This window comes from Camponotus vicinus, unplaced genomic scaffold, assembly GCF_025532165.1.
Source record: "Camponotus vicinus isolate PSW18456_S1 unplaced genomic scaffold, iyCamVici1.0 SCAF_4, whole genome shotgun sequence".
Taxonomy (NCBI): Eukaryota; Metazoa; Arthropoda; class Insecta; order Hymenoptera; family Formicidae; genus Camponotus; species Camponotus vicinus.
The window spans coordinates 17,338,477-17,359,560 of NW_028141976.1; the positions used below are offsets into that span (position 1 = coordinate 17,338,477).

Here is a 21,084-nt window from a genome sequence, read left to right on the forward strand (position 1 = left end):
TTTATATAAACCGTGTAACTATTAGCCGTTAGCAGAGTCAGAAAGCTTTGATTGAAGTTTCATTCAGATTGTGAAAGGAATTGATATATTAATCACAAAGCATTTATATATTATTATATATCAACACAGGAAAGTTTTGGACATTATAATCAGGTAAATAAAATAAATCGTATCATATTTATATTTAATTAGTTTGGTTTTATGCTATAAATAAATGAAATTTAAAAAAGTTATGAAAATTTGACAAAAGTTATAAAAATTTAAGACTGTCTTCAGTTGTCTTTAAGAAAAATTTTATTAGCAAAAACTTCTTTTTTTAAAATGAAGCTATGTATATAAAATTTTTTATAAAAACAAAAGAAAAAACTTTCCTCAGCTTTTATTTAATTATTCATAAATTGATATATTGTTCGTAAAAATATCTGTAAAATCTGTAAAAATATATATAACGAATAAATATATAAAACAAAAATTGATTAGGAAAATTTATAAAGATACTTTTCTTCAATATGAATTTTTGAGTACTGGTATTCATGCGATAAAGACTATATTATATAAATTACATCACTCTCTTTTAATTTTAAAAATTAACGAACTCAAATTAATATGCATTTCTCTTTCTCTCTCTCACTCATTTCTTAACATAATTTTTAATCTATAATATTACATAAACTACTAAGCCAAAGTAAACAATTATATAAATAATAAAGAGTTAACGTTTATATGTTTATATGTTTATATATTTCCTTATTATTAATATAATTATAAAATTATACATTGTCGTAAAAATATTTTATTTTGTAATTTTTTTTTTATTATATAAAGATATACAGGGTGTTTCTAAAAGGTCTCGTCAAACTTTAACCATAGATGCTACGTATCAAAACAAAGCAAAATGTCCATATAAACATGGGTCCGGAAATGCTCCCTTTCTGAGATAACACAGGGTGAAGTCACGTATCTTCATAGGCCTATTTGGCTCAATCACTGTAGTAATGATTTGCATCAGATAAGATGTTCAAAGTGGCCACCATGAGCAGCAATGCACGCTCCACAGCGTCGCACCATGGATTTTGATGCGTAGCATCTGTGGTCCACAGATGCTGACAGTGAAGAAATTTACTACTGTACGTATTACGTTAAGTACGTGCTCACTATTGCTGCTCATGGTGGCCACTTTGAACATCTTATCTTATCGAGGAGAAAATAATTTTCAGATTTGGAGAAGAACGTACATATAATTACGTTATACAAAATGTATTTTTACATTACTTGAAAAATTTTAATATAAATTTTATATTGATGAAAACAATTTTTGGGTGTAGTTCCGAAAACCGGTCACCTCCGATTTTGATGAAACTTTGTGAAAAGCTTCCTTCCAACTTGAAATAGAAGCCTGTAAAAAGAATTTTGACGACTCCTATAAGAAAGTTATTTTTTAACAAATTTAACAGAAGATAATTAGATAATATAGAGTGTGGTGAGGGATAAAGTTCCGAAAACCGGTCACCTCCGATTTGAGTCAAATTTTGTAAATAAGTTCCTTTTAGGTACAAAAGAAGTATACGAGAAGGATTTTTGACTCGAAAATTAAGGCACTTTTTAAGCCCTTTTTCATAAAAGTGAATATTACCTTTAGACAGCTTGTTCGAAACGGTAAATATCTAGAAAAACGGCAACCTCACCAATGACCTTGGCCTTGATATATTCCAATTATCCTGAAAGAATTATGCAGAAACTCGCATACATATTAGAAGTTTAATTTATTCTAAATATATAATTCATAAGTGTTATCGTCAAGCAGATATAAATGGCAGTCGGAGATAATTTATATTTCTACTAACAATAAGTTAAGATCTATTTATATGATCCTCAGATCTTTTTTTTATGTGATACTTATTTCTAAATCTTCGATTTATATAATATATTTACGATCGAGCATTTGTGTAAAAATTTGAAGAGGACACTTGTAATATTATACAATTCATGGTTCAAAGTCTTCGCTCTTTGCAATAGTCAAACTACTTGCTAGTTTATAAGATATACTTAATACTAATGACAGAGAAAAATATTTCTTTGGATTTAACAAATTTTGCTGAAATCAAATAAATTTAATTATTAGAATAGTCCAACCAAACTAATATTCGATTTAACAAACGATTGTTTGACTTTCAAATAACGTATACGTTTATTTTAAATAAAATTTTGTATTGAAGAATTTTACTTTTTCTTTGACTTTAACAATTATATTAACTCACACAACATCAAATCGTTTAAAAGTTTTTTCTATCTAATTTCAAATAATCTGTTTAATATTCTGAATCCCAACAAAGAATCCAGATTATTAAATAAATTATTTTAAATTCAGTTTGAAATTAAACCTGATAAACAGTGATGTCAGAAAGAGGGTGCGGTTCACATGCACATGATCAGAGAACCTGCGTATGATCAGCGTCCTCTTTCTCGCACTACTGCTAAGAGAAAAAAAATATATTTTAGATCTTATGTTAATACTAGTCCTTTATATACATTTCATGATAAATATTGAATACAAAAAAAGTTAAGAGTGGTATCGTCGCGCAGCGGCAAGCGAAGAAACATATGCCACATACAATTAGCCATTCCAAATATTAAGTTAATTCAACACTCTTATTTGAATCAGTATTATTTCAAATAATCATCATTTTTCCGTTAAACAATATAAATTAATGCAACGAAGCAATGAAATTTTTATTCCAATAAATAATGTTTTGTATATAATAATTTTTTCTTTAGCAAAACAAATATAAGTCAAACAAACAGATATACTAAATGTAAAGAAACGTTTCTCTCTGTGATAAAAAGCTAATTTTGAAATTATGTAAAATAATATATTTTTAAATATCAAATCTCACAAGAACTAGTATTCTAAAATATTCGCGTATACAGGGTGTCCCTGAATGGTCTGTACAAACTTTGTGAATAAGTTTCAGGGACCTAAACAAGCAGAAAATGTCCCATAAACATGGGGTCGGAAACGCTTGCTTCTGGAGTTACGACGGTTCGAAGTTTTCCTGCAATAGCTGGAGAAATTATCACGCCAAAGAAACCGTTTCTTATTTACATGTTTTACGCTATTTGGTGATTAAAGAAACCGTTTCTTTAACCACCAAATAGCGTAAAACATGTAAATAAACCAGCTTGAACTTCAAAGAACAGCGCAGCTCAGCGTTTAGTTGTTTGAAAGTATCCTGCGATTGCAAAGCTCGTTTCTAGGCCTACTTTAAAAACATGAATAAATCAAATTATTCATTTGATAAACTGGCGGATATCCATCTGGTGTATGGCCGTGCCGGTGGAAATGGACGGTTCGCCAGACAATGCGGCGACGTGCGCAGGCTTCCTTGGAATCTAACAGAGGCCATTTCAAGCATTTGCTATAGCAAGTGTACTGTCCTGTTATGTTGTATGTGGCAAAACCGAGGAAATAAATAAACACAGTTTTGTAACATTTATGCGGTTTGACGTGATAATTTCTCCAGCTATTGCAGGAAAACTTCGAACCGTCGTAACTCCAGAAGCAAGCGTTTCCGACCCCATGTTTATGGGACATTTTCTGCTTGTTTAGGTCCCTGGAACTTATTCACAAAGTTTGTACAGACCATTCAGGGACACCTTGTATATTGTCCTTTCTTATAAACATAATATTGAAATTTTTCTAAGAGACAGAAAGAGAGAGAAAAGCAATTCTCATGTTACATCTCACCGACTTCACGATTCCTTTCTTTTGCGAAGTTGTGAAGGAATATAAGAAGACAGCGATCGTTTAATTTATAATAAAGCTCAATACATATCGACAAAAAAATATTTTTGCTCTACTATTTTTTTTAATAAACTTAGGTTTTTATGAAATCATTATTAACTGATTAATTCACTTTCATTCTCCAGTCTCAAAATCGCATTCGATTCCGTCCCGTGTAAAAGAAATTAAATTCTTATCGAAAAGAGACCATTGAACAAACATTCGAATAAATAAATAGCGATTCTAAACGGCCTTTTTCCTGTTTTTCGAGCCTTACGGTTCGTTCGATCCGAGTTACTCGTCACTCTCTGACCACGTGATTTCGAGAATACAATTGTTACGCTCTTCGTTCAACCCATCCTGCTCCTAGTCTGAACATTTATACAGGGTTTAGCAAAAGTGTGGAAACCCCTTAATATTTCGAAAAATACGCATTTAAGAAAAAAATGTTTCATACAAAAGTTATAGGGTTTTATGTGGCGCATTACACAGCAACATTATTATGACCTCGAATAGCGTTGTCAACGTTATGTGAAGGTCACCTCCAACTTTTTAAACGGGACACCCTATATGCTTTTGCACATTCTTGTAGCTTATCTCGAGAGCTTTCCAAAACACTATAATTAAGTTAGTTTTCATTAAGTACTTTCCGAGTTATGAGGCTTGAAATCATTTCTTAATTTTACATAAACCATAAAATATCTTGTAAAATATTCATTTTTCGATTATCTTACCTTAATACTTTTATGTACAAAATAATGAGAGGAATCAATTGGTGTAAAGAAAAAACATAGTTGTTTTTAAGAAAGAATATGTAATTTGCAATTAACAATTCCATATTTTTTCTTAAAAACAACTGTATGTTTTCTTTACACCAATTGATTACTCTCATTATTTTGTACATAAAAGTATTAAGGTAAGATAATCGAAAAATGAATATTTTACAAGATATTTTATGGTTTATGTAAAATTAAGAAATGATTTCAAGCCTCATAACTCGGAAAGTACTTAATGAAAACTAACTTAATTATAGTGTTTTGGAAAGCTCTCGAGATAAGCTACAAGAATATGTAAAAAAATATAGGGTGTCCCATTTAAAAAGTTGGAGGTGACCTTCACATAACCTTGACAACGCTATTCGAGGTCATAATAATGTTGCTGTGTAATGCGCTACATAAAACCCTATAACTTTTGTATGAAACATTTTTTTTTTAAATGCGTATTTTTCGAAATATTAAGGGGTTTCCACACTTTTGCTAAACCCTGTATAAAAATATATAATATATATTATTAATATCTAAAATATATATATATATATATATATATATATATATATATATATTATTATTAATATTATTATAACTAGTAATATATATACATATATAATGTATATTATTATTACTAACTTTTCAGATAATTATGATGAACATATATGACGGCATGCTCTTGCTAGCAGAAATACTATTTATTATTGTAAAAGTTTTTTATTTCATTTGCGAGAGCATATTCACAACATTCATTCCAATGACAAAAAAGAGCGTAGCTAATGAAATTGTTTTGGTGCGTATGAAATTCATAATATATACATAGATATAAAAATATGCTTTTTTTGTATAGGTAATATAATATATTCAGTTTATAAAATTAAAATTAACAATACATATAGATATGTTAATAGATTCATTTTTATTAAAAAACATTATTTTACTTTATAGATTATTCTATCAATTAAACACATAAACGTTTTCTTATTTCGCTCCAAACTATTTCAAATATTATTTAGACTTTATTATTAAATTTTTCCTATTCCGAACCAAAAAATATTAAAAATGAAACAAAATTTACTACGTTTTCGTTTATTTTAAAATATAATATAGTTTTTTAAAATATAAATATTATATAAATATTATTTTAAAATATTGTTCGATAACAAAATTATTTAATTATATATATTCTAAATTGGGTAAAAATTTGTAAACTATAAAATATATGATAATATATAATTCACGTGATGCAGACTAGTACTTAATATACAGGGTGACCCATTTTAACTTAGGCAGCCAAATAACTCGAAAAATAAGCAAGATAGAGAAAAATGTTTTAGACAAAAGTTGTATGGTTTCGAGGGGGCCATAAGATGGTATCATTGGTTTGACCTTGAAGAGTCATTTGAAGGTCACGTGAAGGTCACTTCAATTTTTTTAAATGGAACATCCTATATATTTTTGTACATTCTTGTAGCTCATCTCGAGAGCTTTCCAAAACACTATAATTAAGTACATTTTCGTTAAGTACTTTTTGAGTTATGAGGCTTGAAATAATTTCTTAATTTTACATAAACCGTAAAATATCTTGTAAAATATTCATTTTTCGATTACCTTACCTTAATAGTTTTATGTACAAAATAATGAGAGGAATCAATTGGTGTAAAGAAAACACATAGTTGTTTCGAAGAAAAAATATGTAATTTGCAATTAACAATTCCATATTTTTTCTTAAAAACAACTATGTGTTTTCTTTACACCAATTGATTCCTCTCATTATTTTGTACATAAAAGTATTAAGGTAAGATAATCGAAAAATGAATATTTTACAAGATATTTTACGGTTTATGTAAAATTACGAAATTATTTCAAGCATCATAACTCAAAAAGTACTTAACGGAAAGGTACTTAATTATAGTGTTTTGGAAAGCTCTCGAAATAAGCTACAAGAATGTACAAAAATATATAGGTTCCATTTAAAAAAATTGAAGTGACCTTCACGTGACCTTCAAATGACTCTTCAAGGTCAAACCAATGATACCATCTTATGGCCCCCTCGAAACCATACAACTTTTGTCTAAAACATTTTTCTCTATCTTGCTTATTTTTCGAGTTATTTGGCTGCCTAAGTTAAAATGGGTCACCCTGTATATACTGTGACAGGTAACAGGTGCGGGTCACGGTATCGGGAAGGAATTGGCGATTGGTTATGCATCATTAGGAGCAACGGTGGTATGTTGGGATATCAATGAAGAAACCAATAAACAAACGATGAACGAGATTAAAATGATGGGGAAAAATGCTGTATACGCATATCAGTAAATCTATATTATTTAATTTTATATAATATAAACCGATTTGAATAATTTACGCGTATACAATTAATCACATAAATCTAACTATTGTCAACGCTGATTAAAAATTTTATTGGGATTTTTATAGGTGCAACGTAACAGATAGGGAAGAAGTCTTTAAGGTAGCTAAAAATGTGAGTGAAGAAGTCGGCGATGTTACAATTTTAGTCAATAATGCCGGTGCAATATATATTAAAAAACTTCTAGATCAAAGCGCCGATGAAATTGTACGAATTATAGATATCAATTTAATATCGCATTATTGGGCAAGTGACATATTTGAGATACACATACGTAGTAGTTACGAGATAAATATATATAAAATAATTGACAATATATAATTTACATTATTCTTAGAAACAGATATTAAAATTAATTTATTATTGAAATATTCCCAATTAATATAAATTTAAGATACTGACAAATACACGTAATATGCTTCCGCAAATTCTCAATAGAATCATTTTTAGATGTTGCAAGCGTTTCTACCAAATATGATTAAAAAAAATCACGGTCACATTGTAGCAATCTCATCAGTAACAGCATTTTTAGTCATTGCATATGGTACGATTTATTGCCCCACAAAATCCGCAGTCAAAGGTATATATATATAATAATTCAATCTTATTATAATCTTAGGGTCATGTGTAGCGTATGATTACACAGGTCTGCGAAATTTTAGGTTTTGTTAGTTACAAAAAACAGAGTAGGTGAATCTGATATAAATTTTGACGTTGAAAACGAATCTGGCCTCAAAATTTCCTCAGCACGTCAGGTTTTTGAGTAATTTGTGATTAAATAGTCCAAAAATGGCTATTTCGGTAAATTTTATGAATCTATTATTAGGAAATCTAATTTTTTTAAATATTTCTGCCAATGGCGTCATATAGTATTAACCTTCGCCTTTCAAATCCATTTTCGATTGCTGCCGCACGATTTTTTTTCGCTGAGATATACAAGTTATAGATTGGTCACTGCATAGTGATCCAATAAGTCCTTTCAATTCAATCGTGTTATCTTTCTGTCTTATCACGAATCAAAATTTAGGTAAAAACATAAATTTTTGAATGCCGCCTGTCATTTTTTGAAATAAAAAATGGCGCATCCAATATGATGGAAGATAGAATCACAATAAAAAGGTATAAAATTTAGAAAAATTTAAATCAAAATGTGTAATAACTGTGTCAGACATATTTTTATAGGACTTTTTTGGACAACCAAACCTGACATATATAAACCTTTTCAAATTTTAAGATGGTGGATCTGCCATATTTTGATGCCTATGTATATATAAATTTTCTTTAACGTAAATTTTCTTATAACTTCATACTTGTATATTTCAGCGAAAAAAAATCGTGCAGCGATAATCGAAAATGGATTTAAAAGGTGAAGCCTAATACTATACGATGCCATTGGCAGAAATATTTTAAAAAAATTAGACTCTTCCATAATAAATTCACGAAATTTGCCAAAATTGTCATTTTTGGACTATTTAACTATAAATTACTCAGAAATCTGACGTGCTAGAAAAATTCTGCGGCCAGATTTGTTTTCAGTTCAACAAATCTATCAGATTTATCTGCTCTTTATAACTGATTCTCGCAGGCCTGTGTTATTAATATTTACTGTTAGTGACAAATATGCATATATGTGTATATATGTATATATATTTTATAATGATAAATTCTTGAACGTCGCCAGTAGATAAAATAAATGAAAGTAATTTAATCGACCACACCGGCAATATTTATTGATGGAAAATTCACAACGTTTCGACCATGGGTTTTGGTCCTTATCAAGTGAAATTATCTGAGGTAACTAATACGTGGTGAGAAATAAAGAAATCACTGTGTCAAGTCATGTCGACCTCTCGATCCAACACAAAGAGAAAGACATTCTTCAAGAGAAAGACCAGTCTTTCTCTTTGTGTTGGATCGAGAGGTCGACATGACTTGACACAGTGATTTCTTTATTTCTCACCACGTATTAGTTACCTAAGATAATTTCACTTGATAAGGACCAAAACCCATGGTCGAAACGTTGTGAATTTTCCATCAATAAATATTGCCGGTGTGGTCGATTAAATTACTTTCATTTATATATTTTATATATATACAATTATAATATAAATACAATTACAAAGTATATCTAACATTCTCTTCGTGTGCGTATTACAGCACTTATGGAAGCTATCAGTGATGAATTGCGTATACATAGCAAAGGAAAATCTTTGATTAAATTCACTACTATTTATCCGTTTTTTGTATCGACTGGACTTGTCAAGAAGCTAAGAATAAGGTATGTTTAATAATATAAAATTAATGAATTATAATTAATATTTCTTAATAGCGATATTGTAATTGTTTATAAAATTTTAATTTTATTCACATATTTTGTAAATTAGTATGTTCAATAAAATAAAAATATTTTTTATTCATAGATTTTACATTACACATATATATCTGAAATGTTATTTATTAAAGTAATAAGATATTTTTATAATAAGATATTTTTATCATTGCTGATAAATTTTGTTTGTTAATAATAGATTTCCAAATATAACGAGAGAACTTAAACCACAGAAAGTAGCTTCACTAACCATTGACGCGCAAAGAAAAAATTTGGAAGAAAGAAGTATACCTTCATATTGGTTGCCGATGTTATATTTGATAAGGTAAATCACGCAAATAAAAATTCCATCGTTAAATACACATAATATATTTTCAAATCAAATAATATATACTCTAATAAACTATCTATATACTGTAAATTATACATATACTAACTATATACTCTAATAAACTGCAAAGCGATTTATAAGTCACTAATAAATACGAATGCTATTTTATTGCTTTTACTAATTTAACTCTTTTACATTATTCCTTTACATTCTCTACAATAAAAAATAATATTTTTATTTCAGATTTTTACCCAACAAAGCATTCAATTGTATATATGATTTCATTGATGTCGGCGTTGACGTAGATGATTAAAAAATATGGATAAATACGAACTCATGTACATCATTATATACAGGGTGGCCCACGTAAAGTGTTAGAAATTTATATCTCGGAAACGAACCAATTTAGAGAAAAATGTTTCAGACAAAAGTTGTATGGTTTCAAGGGGGACCTAAGATGGTGCCATTAGTTTGACCTTGAAGAGTCACCCGAAGGTCACGTGAAGGTTACTTACAAATGGGACACCCTATATGCTTTTGCATATTCTTGTAGCTCATCTCGAGAGCTTTCCAAAACACTATAATTAAGTTAGTTTTCATTAAGTACTTTCCGAGTTATGAGGCTTGAAATCATTTCTTAATTTTACATAAACCGTAAAATATCTTGTAAAATATTCATTTTTCGATTATCTTACCTTAATACTTTTATGTACGAAATAATAAGAGGAATCAATTGGTGTAAAGAAAACACATAATTGTTTCGAAAGAAAAAATGTAATTTGCAATTATCAATTACGTAAGATAATCGAAAAATGAATATTTTACATGATATTTTACGGTTTATGTAAAATAAAGAAATGATTTCAAGCCTCATAACTCGGAAAGTACTTAATGAAAACTAACTTAATTATAGTGTTTTGGAAAGCTCTCGAGATGAGCTATAAGAATATGCAAAAGCATATAGGATGTCCCATTTAAAAAGTTGTAGGTGACCTTCACATGACCTTCAGGTGACTCTTCAAGGTCAAACTAATGGCACCGTCTTAGGTCCCCCTTGAAACCAACTTGATACAACTTTTGTCTGATGAACATTTTTCTCTAAATTGCTTCGTTTCCGAGATATAAATTTGTAACACTTTACGTGGGCCACTCTGTATATATATATATATATATATATATATATATATATATATATATATATATATATGTCAAATGTATATTTTGGGACACCCTATTTTTTTAATTGTAAACCATGTTAGATAAACTACCAAACTTGGAATAATTGTTATTTTTTAAAATAAAACAATATTTTGAATGTTAAAACATTTTTTATACTTAATGTTTACTACAAGGATTCATGAATAAAATGTATTTTCCTAGAACATGTCCTCGAATTATACTTTAAATATATTATTTAGCAATTAAATTTTATTTGGTTGAGTACCAGTTTCTTAATGCTGATGAATTTTCATTGCAAGCAAGTGAGAATCACGTTTGTATCAGCACGTTGTTTTTGGATGCACTGTAAACATTATATGAACAGAGTAAGAAACATTATAAAAGTATATATATTACAGTTTTTAGAAAAAATATTTTTAAATTTTTCATTTTTAGGTCTATCAAGAACAATTTATTACTCTTCACAGCAAATTTATTCTCGAAATTCTATCCAAGTTCTTTTACAAGAACTATCTTCAAGGTCAATTTTATATAATCTTGAATACTTTTATATTATATTATATATTATAATAATAAATCAAATTAATATTATATATATATATATATATATATATATATATATATTATATACGTATAATCATTATACGTATACTTTCGATAATTTTTCGTGTAATTTACATAAGAATGTATTCACGTAATGTACAATCGTAAATACAATTTTATATAATATAATGATAGTTATAATTGTATTTTATACACAATTATGTCAATAATTAAGAAAATCAATATTAGATTATAATAAATATACAATTATAACTATTTACAATTTACAAAACACAATTTACTAATTACAAATTACAATTTACAAAATACAATATATGATGTTATCAATATCAAATAAATGTATTTATTCGATTGATTCAAATGTTTAATAATTTGACATAAATAATAACTTTAATAATAATAACTAAATAATAATTTTAACATAAATAATTTGATATTGACAGCATTAACATTTGGACTTAAAATTAATATTATAGCTATATATTAATTTACATATACATATGATATATTTTTAATTTTTAAAATAAAATATAACATGCTAAAATATATCTTGAACATTTATAATTATGCAATTTGTTTAATCTTCTTGAAAATAATTTTGATAATTTAAATTGCATTTTTACAACATTTTTAAAAATAAATTCAATTTAATTTTTTAAAAATAATTTTAAATTATTACAAAGAATTACAAAAGTATCCAAAATATATGTATAATATAAAATTTATTAAAAATTTCTACATAGTCCAAACAAGACTGTTTAACGATGATGAATTACGCGATATTTATTATTAATAATCGACATACAATAATAGAATTTAAGAATAGAAATTAGTTTTATATAAATAACGTTTAAACATAAATAATCGTGATCAAAAGAGTTATTAATAAAATTACTGATAGTTTTTCTGATTGTAAAAGAAAGTATTTGCATTACTGGCGTATTTTATGTAGATTATTAATATTCAAAACGCGAAAAGATAGATCAAGCTTCGATGCAAATCAATGATTAAAGTACAAGATAAATAACAATTTAAAATTCGCAAGAGAGCGGTAACGAATAAATAAATCGATAATATTAGGAATAGTTGATTACGATATGTATAATTTTTATAATATAATCGGAGCCTCTAATAGACACGCGCGATATAATTACTATCACGCACAAGTGCAAAGATATTTCGACAGACATTTAAGGTCTGTAATATTTGCGAATTTATTTGCGATTAATACGCTATTTTATATAAATGTCGCGATTGAAAAGTACATTGAAAATACATATTGCATCTCGCGCATGATTAGTTAAATGAAATAAAATGAATCTTAAGACTTTATAATTTTAAATATAATTAATATATAATTAAAAAATCGCGTTGTTCGCCATGTTTAATAGAGAATAACGAAACGAATGATTTTATCAAAGTCCCTCTCTAATAAGTTAACTATCTAACTATATTTCTAACTATCGATGTATTAGTAGAGTTTAATAAGATTTATATAATGATTTAAATAATCGTGATTAATCATTAATAAAATTATCGATCATTCTTAAATAGTAAAAAAAAAATATTTGCACTACTAGCGCAGACTATAAAAGACAATATTCAAAGACGTGGAAAGATAGACAAAGTTTCGACGTATAAATCAACGATTAAATTAAGATATATCGCGATTTAAAATTCCTGAGAAAACGCGATGACTAAATAAGCCGATAATATGCGGAATATTTGATCGCAATACGTATAATTTTTATAATATAATAATCGAAGCTCACAATAGACACGAGCGCGATATAATTATTATCACGTAAGTATAGAAAATCAAAAATATTTCGACAATCATTTGAGGTCTAATGTTTGCGAATATACAATTCACCGACTGATTTACTTGCGAATTTTTATAAGATAAATCGCGATTTAAAATTCGTAATAAAACGCGACGAATAAATAAATAGATAATATTCAAAATATTCAATTGCAGATACGCGAATGACATATCAATAATATCCGATAAAAAGAGGAGCGATCTTAAACATGGAGAACGTTCAATATCTTGTTTCTACAACAGATTTCGCAAGATCAATCTGCGAAGAAAAGTTAAGTGATCCATTGAACGTCGGGAACTTCACTGTAAGAAGGAACGAATCCTGGATCTTCCGGACTATTCCCGATAGCAATGTGTGACTTCAGTAATAAATCAACGACAATTATCCCTCGTCATTATCTTCAATTTACGAAATTGATATGCACATCAGAAAACATGTTCTTCCATTATTAAGAAATATATTTCTTTATTGAAATTAAATGGATATAACGACCTTTTTTTATTGAAATGTGATTACGAACGATTATATTTATAAATAATAAAATACATGCATTATTGGAGTTTGTGTTAAATGTGCGAATACATATAATGTGAGGTACCGTTCGCGCGCGCGAGACAAATCGAATCCGATAACAGCAAGATTTAAAAAAATTTCAATTCGAACAGTGTGCAAAATAAAATTAATCAAATAATTTTAAACAATTAATTCTGGATTAATTCTCTAGATTCTTATTCTTATAACGTTTAAATTACTAATTCCTTTTTCTTTTAATCAATATCTTACTGATAGGGGTATCCATTCGATTTGTCTCGAAATTTTTATGTATTCGCACATTTTATGTAACATTCATGTATAATTTCGCGTATATATAATATATAACATTAAAAATTATAAAAATATTTTGGATACGTGAATTTGTGCATGTATTTTATTATACATATATATAAAATGGTATATACCTAAAAACTAATATTTCAAAATGGTGATGGATGTCCAATACCTGCAAATAGTTTCTTAAAAGAAACTAAAAATTAATGTTAATATCCCCAGCACCTAGAAATAATTTTTCAAAAGAGACAAATTATATTAATTAAAAATATATTCGTTCGTAATCATTTTTATCAAAAAATTTATACAATATGAATTATACAATATTAATTACAATATTAATTACAATATGATTTATACAATATTAATTACAATATAAAATTACTTGAAAAATTAAAATTTATACACAACGCTATATCCATATTTAATCTATTAAATCTTTCTGGCATTATATATATATATATATATATATATATATATATATATATATATATATATAGACAATAATAATACCAATCCTAATAATGATAGAACATTTTTAACGAAGAAAAGAAAAGATATATTTCTCTCATCTAAATATATATTATTTAAATTAATTCGACGTTAAAGAAGCGTATCGTCGTTGAATTACTATCGAAATCATTGCTTTCGGAAATTACCAGGAAAACCTGGGATTAGTTCCTTCAATCTTACAATAAAAGTTCCCAATTTTCAACAAGGCACCGAACTGGATATCGCGAATGGATCTCACAAGAACCGGTAAGAAATAATTCTCCATGATGAAAATCGTTTCGACTCCCCGGCGGTACGAGCCACGCAACTTTCATTAACGTTTATTTAACGGAAGGAACAATGATAACTCTTTTATTAAAACAACAATCTCGTCTAAGAACGCGAAAAGAATGTGGGAAAAACACGATAATTTCGCAACCATAATTTATTAATTTATTTATGAATTTTTTCCGATACAAAATTCGTAAATATAAATATAACTGAAAAAACAAATTATTAAATTCATAATAATTATCTCGCGATTCTATAATATCGAAGGTGATCGTTAAATTTTGTAAAGCTAATATTTAATCGTTGACTTATCACACTCTTATTCGATATTTCTTTATATTTAATTAACAATATTTAGCAATATTATCTGATGAAAGGGACAGCGATAAAATTCTTTTGTTAAAATGACAATCTTGTATAAGAACGCGGAAAAAACGAGCACGATATTCGCAATTATAATTTATTAATTTATTTTACGAATATTCAGTTTCGCGCGATATAGAATTCATAAATATAATAGATAAGTTTAACGGAAAGCATATCATTAAATTTATAATAATTGACTCGCGATTATGTAACGAAGGCGTTCGTCAAATTTTGTAAAGCTTATATTTAATCATTAATTTAGCAACGAATTTTTATATTTTATATAAAAATTTTCCGATTTTACTAATGACTCTTTGATATGAAAATACAAACAGTTACTCTTTTATGAATATTTCAAAAATATATACTATAGAAACAAATACTTTAATTTAATGAATTACTATTATGTTAATTACTATTATGTAATCATTATACGTATACTTTCGATAATTTTTCGTGTAATTTACGTAAGAATTTACAACCGTAAATACAATTGCATATAATATAATTATAGTCATAATTGTATTGTATTTTACAATTAAAATATCAATATTAGATTATAATTAAAATACGATTATAACTATTTACAATTTACAAATTTATGATGCTATCAATGTCAAATAATAATATTCAATTTATTCAAATATTTAATAACATCAATAATTTGATATTGATAGCATTAACATTTGAATTTAATATTTAACTTGATACACATATATTTTTAAGTTTTAAAATAAAATATAACATGTTAAGATATTTCTTAAACGTTAATAATAATGCAATTTCTTTAATATTCCTGAAGATAATTTTGATAATTTAAATTACATTTTTAAAACATGTTATATTTATTTTTACAATATTTTTAAAAATAAATTTAATTTACCCCCAAGATTATTGGAATATTAAAAGAAATAATGAATCTTACCTAATAGCCCTAATAACCCCTGTATTAAAGAATTCTAATGATCTTACTTAATATAGCCCTAACAACCCTAATTCCTGATTAACTAAAATTATTCGAGATTTGTGGAACCTATTTCTAATCATCACCTAACCTAATCATGTATATATTTTAATCACGTGCCCTAATTACATGCCCTAATCGCGTGCCCTAACCGCGTACCCTAACTGCGTGCTCTTCAGGCCAGTTGAACCTACCTTTCGTTGATCCTGGCCATTTTCTTCCTCGATCTCTAATCAGAGATCGAAAAAGGAGATAAACACTCTTTCTTTTGCCGGATAATTACCGGCAAATGAGCGTGAAATATTTACGCTCATTTAGTAACGATCGTTCCATTTTACGATCGTTCGTTAAATATTTAAATATAACTTTATTTTAACTGAAATAAAGCCAAATTACTACAAATTTCTATATTTTTTATATTTTGTAATAAAATATAAAATTAATTTGTGTATAATTTTTATCATATTACAAATTATTTAATTAATTAATTATTTGACTTTATATTAAGTTAAAGTAAAGTTTAAAAACAATATCTACAAACAAATTCTACGATGGATGAGCTATAAGGAATTAGAAGATAAGTGCGCGTTATAAGAATAAATTAGCATAAGAAATTGATAAAATTGATAAAATTGTTAATGTACGTTCTTTATTTAATAAATTAGACAAAATCTTTACAAAAAAATCTTTTTTTGATTTCTTCTTTTTTTAATTAATATTTCAATATATTTTTGTAATAGATGCAAAGCATTTCGAAAGAACTTATTAAAATTTATTTAATTTAATCCATCCTAGCTCATTCATTTTAAGGCAACGGATTTATCTACAATCTACAATCTACATCTACATCTACATCTACATCTGCAATCTCTACGAATCCGTTACCTTAAAGTTAAATAAAAGTTTTTCTCACTCACCGACACTGATGCGCAACAGCGGAGTTGTTGTTATCGAGGCTAGTTGTCTGTAACATACAAATATAAAATTCATTTATAATAATGCTCACAAAATGCAATCAATATTTTAAAAAATTTTTATTGCGCGGAATTTTATATCCGATGTGTAAAATAATAAGCAGATAAACACGTATGGAATAATTTTATAAATTTTTGAAAGTGTTTTTTAAATAGAAAATTTTATATGACTTTTTTAAAAATCTTTTTTTTTAATTCATTTAAATAGTAAGATCGAATTATTGTTTGTTTATAACAAGTTAACGATTTATAACAATTAATATATAAATAATAGATATTCACCATCAGGTTGACCCGCCGGTGCAGGATGCCTCTCCTAGGCCTGCTCCTCCTCTCAGATCATCAAAGTTGTTGTATCGATCTATAACATACAAAAGAAGATTCAATGTAGCAGCGCTCAAAATAATTAATATATCAAAAATTATTATATACATTGAATTTTATATTCGATGCATATAATAATAGCAGATTAATAAAATAATTCTATAAATTTTAAAAAACATTACTAATAATTCTCTTATAACTTTATAAAAGCTTACACCTTTACAAGATTATAGATTTAATTTAAAAATCTTTTTCTTTAATTGTCTCTTATTTAAATATAAATAAAAACATCAAATTAATTGTTGCGATTAATTGTTTAATTTAAATTATAATAAATATATTTAATATTTAATATATAATTACAAATAAATAAATTGCTTACCAGAAGATTGCTCTGCCGGAGCATGATGCCTCTCCTAGGCCTCCTCCTCCTCTCAGTTTTAGACGCGCGATACGGCACTCCCGCACTCATGAGCGATATTTTTATATCGCTATTTTCGCTATTTTATGCGCGATACTAAACGGTTCCCGCACTATTTCGGTACAATAAAAAATTTTCTATTTAATCGCGCGATGTATATACTTAATATGTATATACTTTGAACGGCACTCCCGATTTCGGTACGAGCAAAAATCCCATTTTACTTACGAGAATCAGCTTCGAGTCAACAAGGTCAACAAGGTCGGGAATGCAACGATACAACGAGCAAGGACTAAGCCCAAACCGGAAAGAAGACGAAACGATTGACGGAAATAGAGGAAAATAAAGTTCACCAACTCTTTTTCGCGCATAATTATCCTATCTCGTATCGAACCTAGACCCGCTAAGCACGATTTCAGGTGCTCCGCCCGGACATATTATGCCTCCCGCGGTTGCTATATGCTACACCAGGCTAGTAGACGGCAAAAGAAGAGGATATCCACATTTTTTAAATGCTTACATTCAGCAATTTAGAAAATGGGGAGGCAACCCCTTTTACCGAGCGAAAATCGTGCCTAGGGGAATCCATTCGACTCCTCGACAGGATTAACACACGCAGTGCGTGTGGCTGTAGACGAGCAAAGAGAAGGGACCCATTGACGACCATTCCGAGTAATCGATCGAGTTCTAACTAATTCGGGCCGAATCACTTGACGAAGCACGAAGCACGAAGCGCGAGTGTACGTTGCATAGCAATGTGTGCAGACTCGAAACATCCCAGTTAGTTGGCATCGGAAGTAGAGACTCGTGACAATAAATGAAATTGAGATTTTATATAAAAAGTCCAAAAGTTACGCGAAAACGCGACGACGCGAGAATACTACAACGCGAAAATGCAGTAACGAAGCGCTTGCCGTCCACGGCACGTTGACGGCACCGACGACGCGAAAGGGTACTTAGCTTTCTATTCAGGCACCTTAAGATTCATCATAAATAGAAAAATTTAAGATAAACCTCAAGGCACCATCCAAGTACTAAGCCCTCCCACCGCGACAAGGTGTACCCCATGGGAGGGTTATATTATATATAATTTTATATATAATATAATACATAATTTGAAATTTATTTTGTAATATAATACATAAATTTAAATTCGTAAATATAAGCGATAAATAAAAATATAAAAGATAAAAGAAAATCTATTATATAAAGCAATGTTCAAAATAATTGATTTTAAAACTAATTATTGCGCACAATTAATTTTTACTTTTAAATAGATATATTTTAATGTTATAAATCGCGTAATTACAAAATAATTTATATTTCTTATAGATATAAACTTTTAAAAATATGATAAATAAAAAAATTTCTATTTTTTTATATATGAAATATTTAAATAAATATATTAGTATGAAATGTTTTATAAAATATAAGAAGTATCTGAAAATATTAATTAATAAAAAATTTTATAAATGTTTTAATTATTTTAAAATAAAATGGAATATTTTTTATAAGTATATGTATTATATATGTTACATATTTATATATGTTATATATGTATTTAAAATCACTATTGAATCACTATCAAAGAAATAAAACGAAACCAGAAATATGTATATTTTGAATAGATATACTATTGATAAATAATTTATATATTGTTGCGTCTGCGGAACGATATACAGGGTGATTCTGAACAAACGTTTGTCTTTAAAATATCAAATTCTTGAATGAATGGTAAGACGATTTTTCCTCTTGCAAAATTTTGCCCGGAGCTTAGTTTTTATACTATAAAGGAAAATAGTTAACTGTGTGTGTGCGCGCGCGCGCGTACACATTCTCACACACACACACTGATTGTTACAGTCATCGCGTATAGCAATCAGCTGATCACGGCGAGTGCCGCACGTAATCGCTTATATCGCGCCGTCCCTGCCTACCTCTTGTACTCGTTCCGTAAGTAGTTAACTATTTTCCTTTATAGTATAAAAACTAAGCTCCGGGCAAAATTTTGCAAGAGGAAAAATCGTCTTACCATTCATTCAAGAATTTGATATTTTAAAGACAAACGTTTGTTCAGAATCACCCTGTATATCGAACGCGTGCGACACAATCGGCATATGGTGACGCTCGTGCACTTGTAAATAATAACGCGATTTAAGGTGCACAAGAATTTTAATAAATCGCGAGTAACATACAAGAATTCAGAATAATCGTAAAACGGATCACAAATAGACGCGCGTCCGCACAACTTGACAGCTGGGCTCAGACTCTTTGACAGTCGTTGTTTATAACAATATCTTGACAACGCGCATGAAAACGATCTTCTTCGAAAGAATTTAACGGGTGACGAACACATTCAGCGGAACGGGACGCGGGGACGCAACAATATAATAAATAATGTATGTGATAAATAATTTATATTAATGACTTACATCTTATCTTATTGATCCATCCACTTCCAAAATCTCCTTTCTTCTTTTGCTTTCTTCGCTTTTTCCTCGTCGGCACTTCAATTCTCGTTGCACTCATTTAAATTCCTCGTTCCACTTACACTCATTCACGAAAAGTTCCTCGTTGCACTTGCAATTGTGTTTAGAGAAAGAATTTGATAATATATGAAACGTCTCACATCACTACTTCACTGCTCGAGAGCCACTGTGCGAATGATCGTAAATCAGAAACACTACCGCGGTACTGTTTATATCGCCAAGGTTGACTATGTAAAGAAAGAATTTGATAATATGTGAAACGTCTTTCACGTCACTACTCAAGGTCACTGTGCGAATGATAATAAAGCCGTGTAACATATTAACAATAGCGCGATACTGTTTATATCGCCAAGTTCGACTATGGAAGGAAAGAATTTGATAATATATGAAACGTCTCACACCACTACTTTACTGCTCAAGGTTACTGTGCGAATGACCGTAAGTCAAAAACATTACCACAGTACTGTTTATATCGCCAAGGTCGACTTATACTTATTGTTATAATTCATCGTTGAAATATTCTATGAGTGATTGCCGATTAAAAATATTTAAAGCATTGGTCGAAATTTATTTAATTCCAAAAAGTATCGTTAGGTAAATTATTATAATAAACATCAAAAGATCATAACAAAATTAATTCTTTTATCCCCTTTTATATATCCACTGTTTCAATTTTTATTCACAGTAATTAATGATTGCGACTCGATAAAGATATATCGTTGCGATACAGTTTCATGTCCTTTATCCCATAAGCTAATTAATTTATAATTATTAATAATTATATCAAATT

At 28.2% G+C, this 21,084-nt stretch overlaps 1 protein-coding gene and 1 long non-coding RNA gene across 5 annotated transcripts; one reads left to right on the plus strand and one right to left on the minus strand.

Annotated features, from left to right (window-relative positions):
• The first annotated feature begins 26 nt into the window (after nt 1-26).
• Nucleotides 27-10,947, plus strand: LOC145970526 (17-beta-hydroxysteroid dehydrogenase 13-like). 4 transcript variants are annotated; one of them, XM_083097372.1, is made up of 9 exons: nt 1,403-1,480; nt 1,551-1,656; nt 5,195-5,341; nt 6,709-6,863; nt 6,988-7,165; nt 7,370-7,499; nt 9,077-9,197; nt 9,448-9,573; nt 9,823-10,944. In XM_083097372.1, exons 3-9 carry the CDS (start codon nt 5,201-5,203, stop codon nt 9,890-9,892), a joined length of 921 nt encoding a protein of 306 aa, XP_082953498.1. In that variant the 5' UTR covers nt 1,403-1,480; nt 1,551-1,656; nt 5,195-5,200; the 3' UTR covers nt 9,893-10,944. The 4 variants fall into 4 exon arrangements, with proteins under 4 accessions (XP_082953497.1, XP_082953499.1, XP_082953496.1 ...); XM_083097371.1 differs by lacking the exons at nt 1,403-1,480; nt 1,551-1,656 and adding an exon at nt 27-153 and having other exon boundaries at nt 9,823-10,942; XM_083097373.1 differs by lacking the exons at nt 1,403-1,480; nt 1,551-1,656 and adding an exon at nt 830-1,127 and having other exon boundaries at nt 6,988-7,033; nt 9,823-10,947.
• A 5,935-nt stretch (nt 10,948-16,882) lies between these two features.
• On the minus strand, nt 16,883-17,829 carry LOC145971118 (uncharacterized). The gene is made up of 3 exons (XR_014438769.1): nt 17,767-17,829; nt 17,343-17,421; nt 16,883-17,050 (listed from the first exon to the last, which is right to left on the minus strand). It is a non-coding gene; the product is annotated as an uncharacterized LOC145971118 (long non-coding RNA).
• Between the last annotated feature and the right edge of the window lie 3,255 nt (nt 17,830-21,084).